This window comes from Siniperca chuatsi, linkage group LG7, assembly GCF_020085105.1.
Source record: "Siniperca chuatsi isolate FFG_IHB_CAS linkage group LG7, ASM2008510v1, whole genome shotgun sequence".
Lineage (NCBI taxonomy): Eukaryota > Metazoa > Chordata > Actinopteri > Centrarchiformes > Sinipercidae > Siniperca > Siniperca chuatsi.
Window position 1 is genome coordinate 21,214,353 of NC_058048.1, and position 23,175 is coordinate 21,237,527.

The following is a 23,175-nucleotide window of genomic DNA, read 5'->3' on the forward strand; positions in this document are numbered from 1 at the left end:
CGGCTGCAGATGACGTCCTCTGATCAAGTATGAGGCCTCACGTACCATAAGCTTGTTGCTATAGATGGCCCATTCAATCAAGGTTTAAAGTGAGTTGAGTGGCTGGAGGATAATCAGAAGGAATCAGCCAAGGTTGTCCAGAATGCCTTGGGAATTGTTGCTTTGTTAGAAATTATTAAAGTGTTCCCTCCCAGATCAAAACAGCCTCCCATTCACAGCTGACTGAAAAGCTTGGTCTGTGGCAAAAACCATTAAGAGAGCCTGTGGAGTCAAAGCAATGTCTCATGGCAGCTCTGCATTGCTCCTGGAGCAGTGAGCCATTGTTTATTCATCGCCGCATTGGCATTCAAAGTGCATCCTCACTGTTCTCTCTCATAACCAACAAGTTGCAATTTTTATGCATGTGAAGGCTGAAGGCAAATTATTTATGGGAGACTGGACCTGAGGAAAGAGAATGGCTTCTAGCAAAATGGTTTACGTTGAGAGCAATCCTTTTCTATAGGCTATTGAATTTGCTGGATCACAGCAAGATATGCATGTATTATTCAGCGTTTCAGAGAAAGAATTGTTGCCCTGCAAGACAGCCATCTGCTTTTTGGACATTGTGATGCATTTGAGATATGCTACCTTTCAGGATCAGGTTAAGGTCTTATTTTTCAGTGGGGGGGGCAAATGAAATGAGTGTTGGGTGGGGGGCTCTCCAGTGTCCCTCCCTCTAGGTTTTCACCTCCCCTCACTGCAGCGAAGGTTTGAAAGTAAGAGATATCTGAGCAGAAATTGCGAGCACATGTCTTGATGTGTCTGAATTGGAAGAAATGTTGAGCAAGCTGAGGTTCAGCTGCAAGGGGAAGGAACTTTCACCTGTATGAGAAATTATTCAAGAACATCTGGTGATGTCCAGATGCAGAGATGGGATGTGCGAGGCGTGGGGTGCCAAAGCACCAGCAGCTGCAAGGTGAAAGGGCTGTCACCTCTCCAGGGGCAGGTGATCTGCAGGATAATAGTTGCCCTACACACTTGAGGAGATTACTTTTGAATTGGACAAAATTGTGCATTATACACTCTTTACATTCTGGAGGAACAATTTAAACATCGTAATGGTTCTTACTGTAACTGCAGTCTGCAGATCTATTAGTAATATAGCACATGGCAGGAGCTGTGTTTCTCTGGTTCACAGCACTTTAGTGGCTCCATAAAGAACCGTTTTTGGTTGTTCATTACAGTGTAATGTTCCATTACAAAACATTATTGGAACTTTATGAATGTACATTTCCTCATTCTTTCTTTGATGGATCTTGACTGTGAAGTGCAGAGCATATTTAAATAGTAAAATGGTGCAGTAGAAGCCTCTACTTCTAAAATATTCCCTTAAAGATATGAATTCTGCCTGGGGCTTATTTTGGAATTCATATCAGTCTAAATATGGGTAGATTTTTCTTTTGTCCTCTTGTGAATATGTATTAAGAAGTATTGTCTTTTAAAATACTGCCACTGTATATAGATAGCACTGTGTGATGGCCTGAAATTGGGCCTTAAAATAGATGTTTTAGTGAGCACATAAAGCAGCACCGCAGCTTATTACAAGCTTAAGTATCCATTTTTGATGCTTTTCCTTGTTAGTGTGACAGAGGAAAAGTCTGATCTGCCATTCTGGCTCGGTGCCACATTGTACTCGATGTTGACGGTGAGGAGATGAGTTTCACAAGAGCTAAACAAGTAGATGGCAGTTTCTACTTTTAGGCACGTTCCTGTTATCTTTTCAACATCTCACTGATTATGTAGTTAGCAGAAGCTGGACCCATCTGTCCCGTAGTAACCAGCGATCGTGTATCCTTCCAGTACTTGTTTTTAAGGTGTAGTGTAGTGTAGTGTCAGTTGCCACTGACAAGAGACAGAAAGATCATCCATGGCTCACTTAATTACCTAGTTAACATGACAATTGATTCTAATTTAATTATAGCAATCAAGAGAACCATGTTAGTGCTTCAGATAACCAATTAGGCCCTGGCTGTGGGGCAGAAATATATATTTTATTCAAGTGTATCCATGGTTTTTTAAATACAAAATCAACTACTTTATGGAGGGAGCAGTGGAGGAGAGCTATGCTTAGTGATTGAATAAGTGATTAGACCTCAGGTTTACACAAAGGCTCCTCACTTGCAGTAATGGCTGCCTATTAGTGCTCAGTTTTTTTAATTTGACATTCACATGCATATCAAAGTGACTAAGCAACTGGAAGACTGTGTGCTGGGTCATACAATGCAAGGCTCAGTTTGTGTTGCAAATAATGCTCTTGACCTTTAGCTGATGAATAATAGCCTGAGAAACAGAATGTAATTATCAAAGGCATTACAGTTGGTTCAAAAGGTAACCACCAGTTGAATAAGCTTTAGCCATGTGAATCCATTTGGGGCATTCACTTGTAAATGATACAGCTGTTATTTTGGGGTTATTTTGGCTCCACCATGCTGCATACAGTTTGATGATTTTGAATTTCACAAAATTTAAAACCATAAGGCATTACTGATGAGGAAATAGGAACAAAAGTCAAACAATTCAACAGGTTCCAGATTACAGAGAGTGGGTTTTATCCATCAAAAAAAAAGCTCCCATCTGGATCACTGAGCATTTAGTGTAACCATCAGATGAGAGGCCAGAGTAAACAAGCTCATGCTCAGTTGCTGTGGAGACTCAAAGGTTTGCCAATGTTGTGCCACTGCTGCAGGTGGACATACTGTACTAATTTGTGGTTGGTCAGTGACCCCAAAGTCAGGCAGGTAAGATACCACACACGAGATAGTCAGGGTGTGAAAATTGTATGTTAGAAAGGAAACTTACTGAGCAGAAAAGTAATTACAATCATGCAGTCATTTAACAGACCAGAACGGGGAGCCTCATTCCATGTTCTGCAATTTCACAAGTATTTAATGCATGCATTTAAGACCTCAATTCAATTTCTGCATTAAGAAACAAAGCATGCTCAGATATAATTTATCTTGCCGACATGCCCTTTTTAAATTGGACTAAATCAAATATGCTTTAGGGTAGAGGTAGAAATGCTTTCTAAAAATTTTTTTATTTATTTTATTTTATTTATTATTTTTTAAGGTCTCTGCAACCACTAAACCCCTTGCAAGCACATGTAACAGGTCATATGGTTAAAAGTAAACAAATTACATTACCTCAATTCTCTGTTGTTTATGTTTCGTGCTGTCTTCATAATTTGGATGATAAAAATAAAGTTTATGGTGAGCTTTCCAAACTTCATCTTGTGAATCAGTGCTCTAGTCGTTCACGGAGCCTCAATAAAATATCTCTTTTGCTATTAACTGGAGGTAAATGATGCAGACACAGATCCACTTCATAAAGAAATGCAGCAAATTTCCACAAAAAACTGAATGTTTTCTTTCATATAGAGCAAAACAAACCTTTACCATGCGGCGCAGGACAAGACAACCTGTCTTAAATAGAGGTAAAGGACCTAATAATGTGTTTAAAGGTAGAACTAATTGTCAACATAATTGGAGAACGTTGTTCACCTCACGTTTGCTTTAATTACTCAAGGCCTAAAATAAAATTCTTAGAAAAATACAATATTCTTGGTCCTACAATTCCTCAAAATACTAATTAACTGCTGTAGAAAAGTGTGTTTCATCTTGTTTCCATTAACTCACCTCTTTTGTTCTTTTCTGTACACATTTTTCTTGTTTCACCAGCTCAGTTTTCTTTTGTTCACATCACAATGACATGGTAAGAGTGCGCTAACACTGGGTACTTACTACATCTCAGGCTCAGGCTTTCATGTTTTAAAATGAATACCCAGTGATAGCACAAGAATTATGCTTTAGATGATGGCTTTCCACGTCTCGTCGTGGTTTCTTTCACTCTGCATGTGTACAGTCTGAACTGTTCAGTGTAGATGTGTAGAGATGACCACACAGACAAACTGGATAAACAGCTCTGCTCAGCATTGTTTTACCAAGCAGAAACTGAATCCTTTGCGCAGCTGAACAAATGAAATGAATACCAAACATTTCTCTGTATTTGTCTGTAAACCTCTATAGCCAATCTTTCTTAATCTGTGCTGGCCTACAAAGACAAAACACAGTAACTAGACTTTAAACATCTTAAAAATATCACAATTTTTGGCAAAAAATTCAAGTTAGCTAAAACTTATTTATCTGCTTTTTCCTGTTTCATGGAATTGAAAAATCTATTTTGATGCTCCATAATCTTAGTAATTGAGTTTTGCTAAAACCACATAAATAAAACAGTAGCTGAATCTTATATCATAAAGAAGAAAAAAGGTAACAAACTAGTCCTACTTAAAGCTAACAAGCTAACAAGCTAACAAGCTAGTTTAGCAGAGTAGCATCTGCTCTGACTCTAGTGGAATTCACATGATTTCATGTGGTTGAACTACCTTTAAATGACATTTGTTAACATATTTAATTCACAATTAATTTATTAAACTAGCTCCTTAGCACAAAATGTACTAAAACACATTTTGTTTGTAGATATTTCGTTTACTGTGCACCATTTTAGATTGCTGTAGAGGGCAGTATCTAAATGTTTTTTAGGTTGTATGTAAGATATGTGACAATTATTAATGATCAGCACAAATTGCATAAAATAAGGGTTTTGCAACTTACATATCTGTTGTACAGTATAGTGCCTCAAACTTTAAACCCTTTTTTCTCACTTCACTCTTTCTGTATAGTTACTGCCTTTGTTTAGATTTTTTCCTGATTCATGGAGTTGAAAAATCAATTTTGATGATCCAACATCATAGTAATTGTGTTTGTTATACCACATAAGTAAGACAGTAGCTAAATCTTGAATCATAATGGTAAAAAGTAACAAAACTGACCTGCTATATGCTAACCAACGAAACGCTAACAGCGTAGGTTAGCAGAGTAGCCTCTAACTCTAGTGACATGATGGCAATGGCAAGTGTTTTTTCGGTAAGATCTGTGAGAATTATATATATATATATATATATATATATATATATATATATATATAACTTATTTATCTGTTACACAGTTTGGCTAACACTTCTTTTAAATTAACATACTGTTTCTGTAGTTACTGTCCTCTGTCTTTGTGCAGTGTGTCACTATCTGCAACTCTTATTTCAAAAGAGAGTGACTGCAGTGGTTACAGAGCACGAACAGAACAGATAACTTTTTTTTAACTTATCCACATCTTCCGAAATGAAATTAAAATTAAGTTCAAGCACATTCAAGCTGATGAACTTCATGCCACAGTGCCTTTCTTTCCCTGTGTTTGAATTCAATGCCAATTTAATTAAAACATGTAACTTTTAATTACCTAACTGATTAATATAATAAGTGAAAATAGACTCTGAGTAATAAATTATTGAGGTGGCAATGTTCCTGCAGCAACTCACCGACACACTAAGGCTCCCTGTGACTGACTTCAAGGCTGTGTACAGACATTTTTTAAGACTAACAGGCTGTCCCACAAAAATAGAACACTTTCATATGCAGACAACAGAAACACACTCACAAAACACAAGTGGAAAAAACATCTATTGAGGCGATGCAGTGTATCAGAAGGAAGCTGGATAACTAAATAAACTTGTAATGCAACAATAGCATTTTCACAGTTATCTCAAGAAGATAATCACGAACAGCTATCTAAGTGTTTCAAATTAAAAATCTACTTAAAATGAAAATTAATTATGCATCAACAATACTAAATATGATAGAAAGATTACATGCAGACGAAGGAGAATAAAAGATAAGAGGAGAAGATTGGGAAATGTTTGCCTTGCTTATTGTATCTGGGTGGTGGCTATGAAGCGGAACATCAATGTAAATTTGGCAAAAGAAAACTTCTCTTTTTGCTTCTGCAGAAAGGAGTCACCTTGAGATTTGGTTGAGGGAACTTCAGAGGATGCTGCTTGAAGCTTAGGCTCAGCAGATAATTACATATTTCCTGTCTGAAACACTTAACCTTTTTTGGGGGGAGGGGAGGGTAAGACATATTTTTTTTTCATAGCTCTTTCTAATTAATCACACCTAAAACTTCCACATCAACATCTAGCACATTTCCTCCCTCTGGTAAACATCAATCTCTGATTAAGTATCAGAGTATTAAACATCAAGCAGCAACATCGCTGACATTAGAGCCTATAGTGCTGTTCGCAGCATCTTTCAGGTTTGGAGTTAATCACCTCACAAACACACGTCTCTTCTCCCTGACACTTTCATACGGGATTATCAGGCTGGTTGTGTGTGCTTTAATTAATGCAGATTTCTCTGGGTCATACTGTAGCAGTCGGAGATAATTGTGTTGTGCTTATCACAGGCTTCAGGTGCTTGTCCTTCATCATTGTTTGAAACAACTAGCTCATCTGTTTCATGAAAAATGACTCGGCATTCCCCCCCAACATTAATAGTTATATATAGAAGACACTGTAAAGATCCAAAAGAAGTCAGGTGAGGTTTTCTACACACATCTGTAGCTTAGCACGGCTTGAGTTTGTTGGATTGGGATTCGTTTTGAGGCTTTTATGTTCCTGCGTTTTAACTTATCTTACAGTATTTTTTTGGCTCAGTTTTTCACAATGTCTAAAACTGACTTGCTAAATTCTTACCTTTAAACACAAAATACCGTCCTTACATACAAAGTACAAAACACTAAATCACATGCTCAGTCCTTAGAATACAGTCACCGCACGTTAGCACAAGTGTCAGTGTGTATTGCGAAGCGCACATCACTGAATCAATGCAGCATATGTTTGTGAGCATTTCCTTGCTTTTACCCAGTTGAGCTTCATTGTAACATAGTAGCAGCCTTGTATGGCAGTGGTGGAAAAAAAAGGAAAAATTAATGCAATTTATTTTCTTGTGAAAATGTTGCAAAGCATTGACTGTTGCATTAGTGTCATTGTGCTTTACTGTAATGATACTGATGGAAAGTGATGGAAATATTTAAGGTGACTTGACTGTATTTACAGTAAAAGAGCTTATAAAGTAATTTCTCTCCATCAGTGCTTTGTAACTACCTATTTTTTTTGCAGTTGTCAGGATGTACAAAGAAAGATTGAAAAAATAGACATTGTGATTTTTTTTAAAAACAATATATGTATATATCCACATACCTTCTTGTTGCAATTGATGAAAAATAGTTGCGAGCAGAGAAGTCTAATCAGGATAAATGGTTGAAATGATTAGCTAAAAGTAATGGATAAATGGTAAAACAGCTTTGATCCAGCTTGTGGTGGAAGTGCAAACTTGATCAGACCAATCTAAGCACTGACAGTTCAATTGTATGAAAACTTTATTGTAACAATATTCACTTTTACATAATCAATAGGTGTTAATGTATATAACAGTTTAAAATCAATTCAAATGAACGCAGTGTGTCAATAAAGGGGTACTTGGGCTGTGAGGGCACATACGACAAAAACAAATAGAACACAAATAGAAAACAAATTCTCTGATAAACATACAATGTTGTGATGCTCTGCATGATGTGTCACCTAATTTGATAGAGAAAAGATGTTTTGTTTGTATTTTGTTTGCTATGAGGCCAAAAGTAGGAGTACGATTTGTTTGTGTTCAGAGTTTTGCAAATGAAAGCTGAAAATTGAGCCAATGCAATTGTGAAGTACTGTATAAACCATTCCTCTGTAACCTATTTAGCATTTTTAATTTCAGGTAGAGGCTTTTTTAAAATCTTATATATATAATGCTCTAATACTTCTAAAGAAATAAATAGCGGTATGAAAAGCCCTTGAGCTGTATAGTAGTGTAGTTTAAAAAGTGACATACAAGAGGGATGTGTCCTCTTGTTAACAACGGAATCAACCTATAAATGAGTCGTAAATAAGAATTATGCAAGTCCTTTAGTATTTGAGCTAAACAGGAGCAACATAGAGGGAGATAAGTGTGCAGACAGAGCCTGGTGCGTTTGCCTTTGTTCACCCACTATTTATTCCCACATCATTTAATTATACCTCAGCCAAGCCAAGTGCTACATGCCATTAATCTCAATCAATCAATTAGCCAACTAAACAAGCCATGCTCAGACATTCGTTCACTCTCAATTTCCCCATTGTGCTAATTACACTTAAACATGTCATTCCAAATTAAAACTGAACATTTAAATGGGATTAGTAGCATCTAACTGAAACATCACCCTTCTACATTCATGCATTCATGATGTACTGACAGCTGATACAGCTCAGCAACGAATGCTTTGTACCTGCTTTTAATTCAGATGGTTTCATTTCATTTAATCTCGAAAAAATGAATACATATAGAGAAAATCCCATAATTTGATGTATTTAATGTTCCTTCAGGGAAGCATTATATTTCAATGATTGTATGAGTAAGGGAGAAAAGTGGCTGGTTTCTAAGGTTAAACTATTCCCATTAAAGTTTGAATAATGTTGTTGACCTTTACCTGGGATGGATCACTTAAACTAATGGGAAATGGTGCCACTGACAGAATTATGATGACAGAATTGCTTATGGTTATGAACTAGGTCTTGTTCCCCTCAAAATGCCTATCAATTTGTCAAATCACTAACATCCACGTGTTCAGCGGGAAACCTTAACAGGGGCCCTCGAGCCCGCCGGTGTCAGTCATCGTGTCATATAAAACGTTTTTCGCCTCTATCTGTACCGCAGTGCATGTGTCAGTCACTGATGGGAGCTCAGATTGCTGCTGCTGCTGCTGCTGCTCACTCACATCGAATCTACATCGGTACAGTACTTTTGCCTCAACTCAAGATCTGTCTTCTTTGGGAGTTTGACAAGTATCAGCAGCTTAGGATGACGTGAACAGGTTCAATCCAGCTAATGTATTCAAACAGGCTGAGTGAATATGACAACAAATACAACTTGATAAATTCTGCCTTCTGCCGTCTCCGAGCAGGACAGGACTACAAAGTGAAAGTGTGTTTTTGATCATAACAAGTCATAACAGCACGGCACTTTAAACATTGATATCTTTTTATTAAGACAAGTACTCTTCTGATTTTTTTTTTCTTTTGTAAAAATGTTGGCGTGAACCAATACAAAATATGCATGGTCATATGAGAAACATCCTCTTCACTACGCAAAAGAAAAATGTCACCTGGTTACAGAGAGAAATGTAAGATTCAACAACAAAAACAACCATTTTGGGGTAATAAAACAACCAAACTCCCCCCTCCCTCCCCAGGCTTTAAACATGAGTTTCATCCAAATATCCAAGACATGTTACAGATCATTCATAAAACTTCATGTCACAGTAAATACACCATCTTGTCATCTATGAAAGGTTATGCATGAATCGACTGAATGCAAACAAATGCTTGACTGTCTGTGGTCACATCCTATAATTACTAAATAACCAATACTGTATAAGCAAAGTGTTACGGTGGAAGAAGAAGAAGAAGAAGTTTCATGAACACCATCGTGATTTTGTTGACACTGACTGTACATATTTTTCGTCTGCTTAACAAATCTAGTTTTCTTTCTTTGTGAACTAGGTCTATGCAAAATTATATTTAACGTTTACTGTAACAGTGCACCATATTAAGAACACATAAACATGTACAAATGAGAAAAAACATGTACACCTTGTGAGTTCTTCACTTCTTGAATAGCTGTGGTACTACAGTATATACTTGGGGCCTTAAATTTGCATTCTACCTGAGATGCAAAAAACACAACTATTAACACTCATGAACCTGAGAGAGTGAAAACAAACATACTAAATATCAAGTATTTAAAACAAATCAGAAACTGGATTAGAATGATGTTTGTGACAAATCTTTTTATGTTCCTCGATTAAAAGCAGCAGTCACTTTATAACCATTTAAGACAAATATCAAACCTCAAAATTGTCATGCACACTGTTAACATGACACCAAGACTCTAAAATCCAGAAAAATGTACTTTTAATGTAGCTTATTATAGCTGTTAGTACTGTATTCCCCTCTGATACTACTAGTGAGCCTTGTCCTTGAAGATATCCAAATAAATAACAAATGAAGTGAAGCAGAGAAAATAATTAAGACCAAATTGAAATTGTTTTGCGATCACTAATTAAGACAATAAATACTACATCCTGGCATATGATATTGTAGTCAGTGGAAGCTGCCACACCACTCTGATAAACAAAGAAATATATTTTTCCCCCAGCTTTTTTATGCTCAAGGTTGTAATCGTGATACAAGTGTATGGTGCGTGAATATAGACAACATAGATGAGTATTGGCCCTGTAAGTTAGAAAGCACAGAAATATACAAGATATACTGTAAGAGTGTACATGAGGATACTGTACGATACTAACCATATGCCTCAAAATCAAAGAAGGCACTAAATTAAGTCCTTCAGTCTTTTCCTTTATAATGATAAGTATCAAGAGGTTGGTTTAAGGCAGTGGTTATCCTTTTTCATTATACATTTACAGATTTATTTTTTCTTATTCAGGCAATACAATGAATGTCACTCACTAATTACCAAACAGGTTTTACTTTTCTAGCTGTGACAGAGTGAGAGGCATGAAGCATGCATGGTGTGCACACTGCATCTCTGTCTGCGAGCGTAGGATCTTCTGATTTGTGTTGGTGGAGAAAAAAAATTCATTTGTAACAGTGGACTGCTCCTCTGTGAAGGTTTGAGGTTGCAGGATGACAGTAAGAAAATGATCTTTCCCAAACCAAGTCTAAAGCTCAACGCAAATCTTTGATAACTTGGAAGGCCGAGAGCCCTTACAAGTTATCAAAGACAGCCCAAAGGTAAAAATGTCTTTACAGACAGCAGGGAAATATAACTGATTCATGTTTGCAGTGATTGAATGTCTTTTTACTTGTGTATGGGCAAGGGCAAAAAAGTATGTGTAGCAAGGATTTCTAAGCCAGGAAATAAGCAGTGAAAATTTATTTTTCACAGTATTCCCACTGACATACCTTGATACCTTATACATCACTGAAAGGAAGCTTTGCCATTGAAAGTGTGACATTCTGTCTTCCTTTTAACACAGTACAATTAAATAAAAAGTTAAAACCTTGGAAAAATGAAATACACCAATGTTCTTGTAACATTTCCAGTTAAATGGTCAATATTACTGTATTATCAGATAAGAAATCTATTATTTAGAGAGGAGAACCCTGCAAAGTAAAATTTAACTGTATACAAGTAATATTTACTGAATGTATGCACGTCACATACTTATTATATTTGGTCCAGGGCCGACCATGTGGGTGGTATGAAAATGTGAAGAATTTCATGTTTAAACCAAAAGCACACACAGCAGGCTGTATCAATATCTAACAAATAATACATTTTAATTTGATTTTATGATCAATGCAGCAGGACCAGTTGCTCTTTTAGGTACTACGCGGTATATACATACTCAAAGTAAAGTCTGACCCTAAAACCAACAGACAGAAGACAGAAAGTCTTTTGGCTCTGTACTTAGTAGAGCAACTTTTTCTGCCATGTTTTTGGTCCATCCGTCCTACGGATGATAAAAGAGTTCTGACAAAAATAGTTACTAAATAATTCTAGATATAGGCAATGTTTTTAAAGGAGTAGTTTGACATTTTGGGAAATACGCTTATTTGCTTTCTTGCTGAGAGTTAAATGAGAAGATCGATACCACTCGTATGTCTACACACTGAACACGAAGCTACAGCCAGCAGCCGGTTAGCTTAGCTTAGAACAAAGACTGGAAACAGCTAACCTGGTTCTGTCCAAAGGTAACAAGTCTGCCTACGAGCGTCTGTCTAAAGCTCACTTATTAAGGTGGGTGTTGTATTTTTTTTACCTTTGGACAGAGCCATGGTCGTTTCCCCCTGTTTCCAGTCTTTATGCCAAGCTAAGCTAACCGGCTGCTGGCAGTAGCTTCATATTTACCGTACAGACATGAGAGTGGTTATCGATCTTCTCATCTAACTCTGGCCAAGAAAGCGAATAAACATACTTCCTAAAATGTCAAACTATTCCGTTAAGACTTTTTTCAGAACCAGATGTTCAGCTAATGTCAACAAAAAAGTTATCTGCGATTGCTGATTTACTGTTGTCCTCTCAATCAGCAGAAAATCCTGATACAGAGTTTGAAAAAAGAACAAGTGATTCTGATTTCCACTATAGAAACTTTAACTCTATATCATAGCACATTACAGCTGTCAGGATGTCTTAGACTGGACTTCACAACACCCTAATTGAATACTAAACTGACCTCACATCTACTAATCATCAGATGTTTTCTTGAAACCAACAAGGGACCATTTGTACTTTGTGGTTTGATGTGAAATGATAGTTAACGGCACTCCTACTTGACTTTCAGGAACAAATACATTCTATGATGAGCATGATTACTCACAACTGTTACATTAGTAATCAACACAGTGAACCTGACCTCGAAAGGGGGTGAGTGAAATCTGCGCTGAAAAATGTCGAAACCAATCAGACCTGCATGTGGTGAATTTGCAGGGACTGTTGGACTTTGACCCAGCAGGGAGAAATGTGTTGACACTGTGTTCCAGTTACTGAACTCTGGAGATTGCTCAAAAAAAAAAAAAAAAAAAAAAAAAAAAAAATACTGTGGTTGAGCTGGCTCCTCAGATCTGGGTACCTGAGCTAAAAGCTAGCTGCAGCACACATAGACAAACACCAGGCCCATTTAATCTCCTCCAAAAGCCAAAAGCAACAAAGGAGTACATGGAGAAAAAAATCCAATTCAACAAACATGTGAAGGGGAAAAAAACAACAAAATAAACAAAAGAAATAGACCAAGGCACAAAATTGTCTGTAAAATAATTGAACTGTACAGATTAGGCCCCAGCAGTCCAGGAAGGGTCGGATAGGAGACTCAGCAACGCCTCTTCTTACCACTTGGCCATGCCAGTCCTACTTTCCAATTTATTCTTTCTTCTCTTCCTCTTAAATCTCGCCCTCCCTGCCCCCAAGCCTTCTTGCAACCAATCAGAGTTAGACATAATGCTCCTACAGCACCACCACCACCACCACTAGCATCCCCACCCGTCTCTCCTGGCCTGTCCAGTTTAGATATAGTACTCCTTCTTCTCGTCTGTGTTGTTGTGTCCCCCCTCCGCGTTGATGATGGCCGTGTCTGCGTCGGCTGCATCGTCCGCCCCTTTGGCTTCATGTGTGAAGTAAGTTCCTGCAAAAGAGTAACGACAAATTAGCCACACACCTCCTCCACCTCCTCGTCCTCTTGTGCACTTCAATCCTATTGCACTCCACTTTCAACAAAAAAACACTTGAACTCTTAAGATGTGTTCATGATCAAGTATGATTGCACTGCCAGTGCTTTACCTTTGTGTCTGGCAAAGTATCGACCAAGAACAATGAGTGCACAGAGGATGGCAAACATCACCACGGCAACCACCCCTCCGATGACAGCATGGTCAATTTTCTGCGGTGCCCCCTCGCCGGCTCTGGAGTCTGAAAACAGAACAATAACCGTAAATAATTTCATGATCAGTAAACCCTCTCAGCCAGTCACAAAGCTAATACCTTCAGACAGACGTGGACCACACTGGAAGCTACAGCCATTAAAGTATTAGGCTGCCAAAATAAACTAAATTGGTTTGTTTTCTCTCAAAGCATTTTAGCATGACCTAACCACAGAGGAAATGCTTGAAAAGGCTGTTGAGAAAAATGCCAGGTTATGTTGTTTACCAATAAAAATGAAATGATACTATGGCGCAAGTTGGTCCTTGGAGGATGGTAAATGGTTCACAATTTGGAGCTAAACATCCCACAAATAGGCTATTAAACCATGTAGTTCTTACTTACAAATCCTGCAAACCACTGCCAATAATTCAGCTTTATAATACTCAGAATGAGGCATTTTACTCATTTAAATGTTGAATTTGTTGTCCAGCTTAATGTTCTCATTCCATTGTCCATGAAACAATTCAAATTCAAACCCCATTTAAATCTACAAAATCTGTTCACATATTACATTTAAAGGAATAGTTTTCGAGATTTTTGAGAATATACGCTTATTGGCTTTCTTCCACTCTCGTGTCTATACAGTAAATATAGAGGTACAGCCAGCAGCCAGGTTAGCTTAGGTTAGCACAAAGACTGGAAACAAGGAAGTCACTGTGCCTGGCCAAAAAATTGTCTGGCACATAATCCCTGCTGGTAGTGGGATTTTGTTGTTAGCTATAAGTCAATTAGTTTAGCTTAGCATAAAGACTGGAAACAGTGGGAAACAGCTAGCCTGGCTTTGTCCTAAGGTAATCCCACTAGAAGCACCTCTAAAGTGCACTAATTAACACATTATATCTCATTTGTGTAATCTGTACAAAACCCAAGTGTAAAAATGACACATTGTGATTTCACAGGGATTATGTGCGAGACTATTTCTTGGCAAGGAGCAGTGACTTCCTTGTTTTCAGTCTTTGTGCTAAGCTATGCTAACTAAGCTAACCAGCTGGTGGCTATAGCGTCATATTTGTCATATTAAATGTACAGACATGAGAGTGGTATCGATCTTCTCATCCAACTCTTGGCAAGAAAGTAATTAAGCGTATTTGCCAAAATGTTGAAATATTCCTTTAATAAAAAAAACTGTATTTATCACTTGAACATAAAAATAAAGTCAGATTTCTCTCTATGTTATAAACCATACATTTGTGATGTTATACTGTTGAACCCAGCTCCTTATATGACCATTTTCAGTGCTTTATATAGCTGAAATGGCTGCCTGAGCCCCTTGAGTGAGGGATGTTGAAAAATATTTTAAGACAGTTATTTCACCATGAAACAGTAGACACCATCTGCAATTTCAGCAGAAGTTCACACACTGTAAAATACATTGTGATTTAAGAGGCCATTTCTGGAAGTTATAGAGCTCAATCATCAGAAATAGACACAAGTCTGGAGATAAATTGGCGCCCGGTGTCCCCATGCAGAGAAATACGTGGCTGCCTCAAGTGTCAGAGAGTATCACTGTCTAGCATTTAGCCAGATTTATCCGTGCACCACAGAAGAACAAGGCAAAATTTGAGGCCTTTAAATTTCCAGTCTCAGAATAGTTCAGAGGCGTTTATCAGTAGTCTATATCTGTGCACATTTGGACTGATGGAGGAGTGGCAGGCGAGGGAATGGCTGCACTGTTCTTTGCTGCATGAGAGAGCAGCTCAATTTTCCATCAATCTCACTAGTCATGCTCTGAACTTGAATGATTCTGATAAAAGTAGCAGAGTTTCTCAACACTGTGAGGCCGTAATAAGTCGACTCGAGGGGTCTAAGACAAGTGACACATTCACATCTCAACCCTAAAAGCAACACCTTACTTAAGCTGCATTCAGTTAGCACGAGGAAATCTTGGAAGCGGAGTTGCAATGAAACTAATTAATGAGGAAAGTTTTGTTTCAAATGTTTAAAATGGACTCATCACAGAGGAAGCCATTGCTGTGCGTCAGTGTGTGAAGCAGGGATGTGCAAGGCACAGTTTGTTTACTGTATCGGGGATGTCAGGTAGCACAGCTCATTCCCCAAGGAGAGGGAACGGCCCATGCTCCATGCTAATGAACATTCACCCACTAAATGCCCTGTGCATAGTCTTGTCTCCTCGCCCCCTCCCTCACCTCCCACACCTTCCTGCCCTCACCTTGCTCCCTGCTGTCTTCCGCTTGACACATCCGCAAGGAAACACGCAGGGTCTCGGCCGTCTCTGCACAGCGAGGGAGAGTTTTATTTAACAGGTAGAAAAATTCGCCTAGAGTAAGCACCGAGACTCTATCACAAAAATGTCAAAGAGAAACTAAAAATCCCATAACACCTACAGTATCAACTGTTATGGTTGGTTGCATATCATGTTGCCTATATTAAGAACGCTACTGAACACTGGTTTTCTGTTTGTCAGTTCTGTATTTATTACAGGGGAGGGCCACAAAAACATGATCTCAAATTCAATAAATATAACTGTTGTGCTCATTTTCATTCATTTTGTGGTGTTGCTGCAGTCTGCGTTAATATTGTAAGGAGATTATAAGACATTACATAACGCAATGCAATACAGAGGTGTAGAGCGTATTGTAGGATGATTTTAAACATAAAGGTCACTAGACATGAGATGTACTACTCAGCCTGTGAAAAGCCTGCGTCACCAACTGGATGTATAGATCTTGAAATACGGGGGTCCTTACCAGGCAGGGTCTAAAAAAGAGATTGGTTTTATTATGGGATTATCCAGTGTTTTTGGAGCCTGACCCATATTATGTCAGGATATAAAAGTCAGGATATCTCAGCCTCTGCTGCATCAATTTGGACCTTTTTTTTATTTATCACATGACTAAAATGCTGTACCTTGGTCACATGATAACAACTACCTCATCCCCATGACAACTGAGCAAACTCCATTAGCTGAAGAAGTTCCACGAGATGTGGCTAAAGCTTCGGAAAAACCCGGTAAGTGGATCTTGTGATAAGAATCTTTTGTCAAAAATGCTTCTTTTTAAAATCTATACTATATAGTGCTTGTATCCAAAGTGTTGTAGAATTTGCCTCTCATTCACCCATTCAAACACCCTGACCACTGGGACCAATTGGGGTTCAGTGTCGTGGACAGGAGGAGCAGGAATCAAACCCCCAGCCTTTTACCTACTGAGTTACAACTGCCCCTAAATCTGTCACCTGTGAGTCCCCCAACGTTATAGATCATAAATTGCTGGAGTATCCTTTTTATGTGGCTGTAAGAGGGAACATCCTACGATATGATCACAACAACAACAGCACACACTCCAGGTTCAGTTGAATAAACACCTCCATGGGCTGTTGGGATTTAGTAACAGGTGTTCATGTTACTTTGTCCACTTACTGCATTTGAGTAACAGAGTGAAAAGGGAGGTTGATCTGTATCTCACCCTGATCTCAGACCTCAACGAGAACAGATTTCTTATTGTCATTACTATCATTGCTCCCTCTTCCTGTGTAGATTGTCATTCAGTGCTCTAACACATCTAGGATCAAGAGTGTGATTCCCTCAGGCCATCCATGTTCAATATATATGCATTCATAATACTGCAAGGTGCTTAGAATAGAAAAAACTGCAAATATCAGACAGTGTTATTACAGCAGCCTTTGTGGCCTCACACTTGAAATAAGTAGAATTTGATTATGTCTGTAATGTGGCTGGTGTCCATACCGCCGGCACAGCTCTGCTCACGGCTCGATCGGGGAGTGCTGACATGCCCACACCGGCATCCTGACAGGATGTGCGCAGCCGTGGGGATTTATGGGGGAATAAAGAGGATTTGCAACTGATGCCTGTGTCTGGGCGGCACTGAAATCTGCTCCGCTGAACTCACAGCGCCGCATGCTTTACAGTCGCACCTTTCCGTCTCTGTACTGGAATGACTAATTGGCGCTCTGGTCAGTAACAGAGCATCTGTCAGCGTGGCGATCAGAGCTGCGAGCTTGTCACCAGGCTGATTACATGGAACATAAATTCAGTTTTCCCATCTTTTTTTCTTTCAATAGTTTTCTGCTCACACAACGAGGCTTATCACACATACACATGCTCTAATCCACATACACACAAACACATTACAATTTATAGATGTGATTACATGGATATAATTGAAACAATGACTTGAAGGAGCAAAGCCTTCACTTGCACTGAATAGACTTTCAGAATAACCATTTCCTGGACAGTGGCAGGACAATGGGGCATTGCTGCAGAATCAGCAATTCAAAATAGATATCACCGGCATTGAACTGCTAACATCCGTAGGTTTTGTATTTGTTGCTCTTCGAAAAGGAAATGAACGTAATGAGATGAGCATACATGGGCAATCTCCGCCGAATCACTTTTTTCTATTGCTGTTGTAGCAGACCATCAACAGAGCACAATATAGTCCTCAGTTGAATTCCAATGCCACCGTTCAGCCACTAAATAGATTTCCTGAGTCCTTTGTAATAACCCAAACAATGATTTGAAGATGTACAAATACAGCTGTGACATTTAACGGAGGTGCTGAAATACAAGTGAAGGTCTGGCTACAACTAATAAAATGGCAAATGAATGGAAATTGTGACAGTGAACTTGAACTCCTCGATGGCAGTTTATTGTATCTTTTGAGATTGGCAAAATTCTCTGCACAAAAGCAGCTAGCACCCATCTCCACTTCATACTTCCCCTTTAATGTGTTTTCCCCTCCAGTGGAGATCAAGGCAAGGGAAAAGGTTGACAAAATAATAGAAATCACTGCTCTCTTCCCAAAGTTGCCCGAAGTAACATGCCATAAAAGTACACCTTATCAGCTGAAAATGAGGACACAATGTGAGTTCATTGGCACATAACATTCAATTTCCAAACCCTAATGTGCTAAGTAGAGCTCTCATAATCATTTACAACTGCTCCATGAAAAAAACAATATTACTGCAGTGAAACACTCTTTTAACTTCGGTGTGGGCTGGCATTACTAATATATTCCCTGGAGACCAATTAAAATGGACCATTACAATATTTTCTTTCTTTAATAACTGTTTAAAGGAAAGAAAGAAAAACCTGCAGGTCAGAAAAAAACACAATTTCAACTGGGAATCAGAGTAAACAAATGTGAGGGGGAAAAAACTAATTAGCATTTCTAAATGATTGTTTAATTTTTCCAATGAAATACTTCAAAGAGAAATGATACATGTGAGAGTTATAACAACACTGGTAAATGTTTAATGGTTAATTATGTTGAATACTAAATCCACTCATAACAGTCTTTGTTGAAGTCAATAGTGTGCATGGAGTTAAGGCTTCAATCCCAAGACTAAACAGCAGTGGAAACCTGCCGACACCTACTGTAACATGTACCAGTGCTGAGGGAGGAAACAGCAAAGAAAACATGTATGAAAACCTGCCAGAAATGAATTGTTAAAATACCGTCCAGCGCTAAATCACATAATTTACTCAGGGAAAAAATTGTGTTTGTCAGAACAAAGACAAGGGAATAACCCTGAAGTCATATATGTATTATGTGCACCACATGTTAAAACCATAAGGACGTACAAATCGCTGACGGCTGAGCTAAGCAGGCAATAAAAACTACTAACTTATGGTTAGTAGTATTACCAAGTCTAAAGGGTGCAGTACAGAGGCCAGACTCAGGTTCATGTGTAGTGTAATGTTTACTTGCAAAGCTCTTATTGGCAGTTAATTTACTGTTCGTACTATCCATAAAGCAGAAGGCTGTTGACCTCAGAAAACCCCCTTTAACCCATCACATCCCAAAGCCTCTTTAATATTTAGTTCCTGAGTTTTTATTTTCCTTTAGACTATTCAGCAGAAGTCCTACTGTAGAATGCTAAACAGCAATTTACCCCGGACTGCAGATCTGCGGAAACATAGGGTCTTTTTAATCAAGTCTACAACATAATTCCTTGTTCCGTGTCTTTCCTCTGGCTCCTCTCGACAAGCTGGGGAAGAGAGGGGTTACTGAAGGCTTAGCCAGGATATGATGTCCCTGCCTTGGATCATCTCTGAGCATCTGACGAGCTGGAGCATTACTGCCACAGACTCCCTTTATTCCTTCAGAGCTAGGGATTCTGGGTATATTCTACCCTCCCCTCAAGTCAAATACAACCACCGACAAAGATCTTGTGGAGTACTATTTTTTTTTTTTCTGTGATGCTGTAACCATCTACTGTCCATTTTGAAGACAATATTTTGCTTCATTCATTGCAAAACTCATGATTCATTTTTCAGAAACAGCTGCATACTACTGTGCAGACTAACGGTCACACATGTCTGTCAACTTTTTTCTTGATGCAAGACACCAACTAAAACTTTTTTGTTTTAGTATATGCTTTAAAAAACACATGGAGACAAACAAGGTCTGAAAAGTTTCAAACACATGAAAGAAATGTTCCTATGAAAGGGTGACTTACATCTCCCATGAGGTCTACTCACACACACCCACATAGACTCTCTCTCTCTGCATCTTTTAAGACACTGAAAGACCTTACAATATGAACTCTTTCTGAAACTTTCTGAACATGAAACAGCATAGAAGACAAACAACTGTGAGATTATGTGCTTTAACGTGGCATTTTCTCTCTGTAAAACATATTTAGGCTTTGAACTGATGCTTCGGTTTGCAAGGCTACAACAAGAAGGGAAAGAAAACTTAGCAGAGAGAAGGAAATCTAGCATTTTGGAATCCAATTTTTGCATCTATTATGAACCACAAAATGGAGAGGGAGTGGGTTAACAAGATGCAGAAACCCCCTTGCATGTTTTCTTCCATACTACAGAGGGAAAAAAGTGTGCCCACGTGGCACCTGCTGTTTCTGTGGATAAGTGAGTGACAGCAACTTGAAAGCTTTTTTCAGTATGTTCATTCCAATCATACGTACACTGTAAAATACTCAGATCTAAGTAAAGCTAACAAAATACAGCACAAAAATTACATTTAAAAGGTATAATCTGTGATCCAGATGTAAAAAAAAAAATCAAAACAGGTCTCTTTATACACCTACCAACACTACACAACAACTAAATCTACTGTATGTTTATTTGTTTATTTTATTGGATCCCCATTAGCTTCTGATATAGCAGTTGCTAATCTTCCTTCCTAACACACAATAGGACACAAAATGTCCAAATAAAACATTAATACAAAATAAAAACAATCTCCAAACAAAAACAAAAACAAAGCAACTGATCCCAATACAACACAGCCATCAATAATATCAATAAATTGTTTAAATGACCACATTTGATATGAACAAAATCAAAGAGTGAAGAACAGATAAATGGCAACTAATAATTAAACAATACAAGTACACAACCATCCATGTAAGTCATGAAAACTAAGACACCATCAAATAAGAAGACACGTACATGTATATTACCTGATTATTCATGATTTTGTAATGTGTGAGCAATTTTAGTTACCAAACACACAAAATTATGATTTTTTTAATCAAGAACTCAAACTCTTCTTAGTCTCCTCAGTCTATATGTGGTGATAACTGAAATGTATGCATCCAAAAATGTACTGATTGGACCTTCAAAATCAGGATCATATACAGTAGTAGTTCAGTGGCCCCTGATTACAACAGAAAATCGCAGCTGGTGTTGGCACCAATTCACACTCTGGTTATAATGAATGAATAAGAAATCTTGCTGTATACTTCCTTATTGGCGAGAGGAAAATGCTATACTGTGCTGTTATGCTGATTAAGGTAGTGCAAAGCAATCTACCGCAAGCCAGCTTACCATTGCCCCTGTGACAGGGTATTTAGAAGAGTAGTGAACTGCAAGAAAGCTCAATTACATCCTCCCAGCATGTACTGCATAAATCACGCTAAATCCTCTTTCAAGCTTGTCTTTCGGAAATTACTGGAATGCTACAGCAGAAAACACGGAGACAGCTTCATCAGTGTAACTCCAAGGAGAAGAGCTTAGAGGAAAAATGCAGAGTAATGCACACTTCTGCAAAGCAACTTCCTGTTTGACTGAGCCACACCCAGAGAGAGTCAGAGAGCTGAAGTGAGGCTGTACCCATGCTGCAACTTCATGTGAGAGAGAAAAAACAGGTTTGAAGTACAAATTTCAAACATGCAACAGAGTCTGTTATAGTGAACAGAGATTAAAAAACAAACAAACACAGGAGACCTCACAAACTACAGACAGTGCCATTTATGTGACTATTGACCCTATTTTTTAATAAATAAATCCATAATGCAACAAACAAGCTATTGAAAAGCCAATCATTTGATCAAATAAATGTATAAATGAACGATATCTGAAAGCTGCCACATTAGAATAGTGGCACTTATGATGCAGTCTCACACTGAGTTTCAAACTTATTGTGTGTATATTGCCACTTCACATTTTCATGACTGTATGAATTGCAGAACAGTCAGGACAAAAGGGTCAAAATTGCTGTATCTCAAAAGCAGCTATTGATAAACCGATCCATTCTTTAAGGATAGTTTTTTTTGTATTGAAATGTCACATTCTGGCATATCCAAATGTCAACTCCCATGGTTGCCTCTCCATCTGTCTAGCCTTAGTGGTGCTTTAGAAATAATAGCATTTTTTTAAATGGTTAATATTGAAATAAATGTTTGCAACAGAGCTTAATCAAAGTATAAAATAGTGTGTACAGAAGATGCCAAAAGGTTGCTCTGCTATAAACACTGCAAATGAACTGCCTTTCACTCATTTCATATGTCTTTGCGAAAATAGTTATTGATGTTTTTTCGGCCTTGCAAAGATGAAATGTGACTGGCATTTGTAAGGGAGATGTAAAGGGCATTATAATATGATGAATGGGCCGGTTGAGATATAGCTGCAGATGCTGATAAGATAGCAGAACAGCAAAGCAGAGCCTCTACATTTTCTCAGATCAAACATGTGGCTGGAAAGGGCTATGACAGGTGTCTCTGACAGCCCTGTGCTGCCTGTCCTCAATGTCACCTATCAGCAGCACTATCTGATTAAAACTGGCCATCCACAGTCTCTCTTAGCCGTAGGTACAAGCCCTCGTTCTTTCTCTCCCCGATCACCTGATCACACATTCATGCAAGCTCCCATACACACAGACACACACATACATGATTGCTGAGAGGGACAGTAGTGGGGGCATACAGTACCTTGCGTGTTGACTGGGTTGGTGGTGGGTGTGGGGCTAGTAGTGGGAGCATCTAGATGAAAAGAGTAAAAAAAATAAAGAACATGTATAAGAAATAAAGGAAGACAAGAGTAAAGAAATAGACAAAAGTCATTGAAAATGAGAAGCTGTGCTATAAAAATCATAACACGCACATGTTTTATCTTCTGTGGTGATTAATTTTTTAAGAGATTAGGAGCCGTGCTAGCACAGCGGTGCTTTGAGCTAAATGCTAACATCAGCATGCTAACATGGCCACAATGGCAATGCTAACATGCTGATGTTTAGCAGGTATAATGTTTACCATTGTCGCCATGTTAACTTGTTAGCATGCTAACATTTGCTAATTAGCAGTAATTAGCTGATGGGAATGTCATTCATTTTGCAGGTATTTAAACCAAAGTATTGGACAACTTTAATTTTTGACCGGATGATGGCCAAATTATTATAATTCATCCTGAGGGTGACATGAACGTGTGAACCAAATTTCATGGCAATCAATAAAATAGTGGACGAGATATCTAACTCAATACTGTACAATACAATAATGT

General features: G+C 38.3%; 1 protein-coding gene across 3 annotated transcripts in view; it reads right to left on the minus strand.

The window, feature by feature from the left end:
- Positions 1-8,972: 8,972 nt before the first annotated feature.
- The window catches only part of cadm1b (cell adhesion molecule 1b), a 136,934-nt gene continuing 122,731 nt past the window's right edge, over positions 8,973-23,175 (minus strand). For 2 of the 3 annotated variants that reach the window (XM_044202556.1, XM_044202555.1), the window contains 3 exons: positions 22,608-22,658; positions 13,311-13,439; positions 8,973-13,155 (listed from right to left, as the gene is read on the minus strand). In XM_044202556.1, coding sequence (XP_044058491.1) covers positions 13,037-13,155; positions 13,311-13,439; positions 22,608-22,658 — 299 coding nt within the window. In that variant the 3' untranslated portion in view covers positions 8,973-13,036. The remainder of the gene's footprint in view (positions 13,156-13,310; positions 13,440-22,607; positions 22,659-23,175) is intronic. The other variant, XM_044202557.1, reaches the window with a different exon arrangement.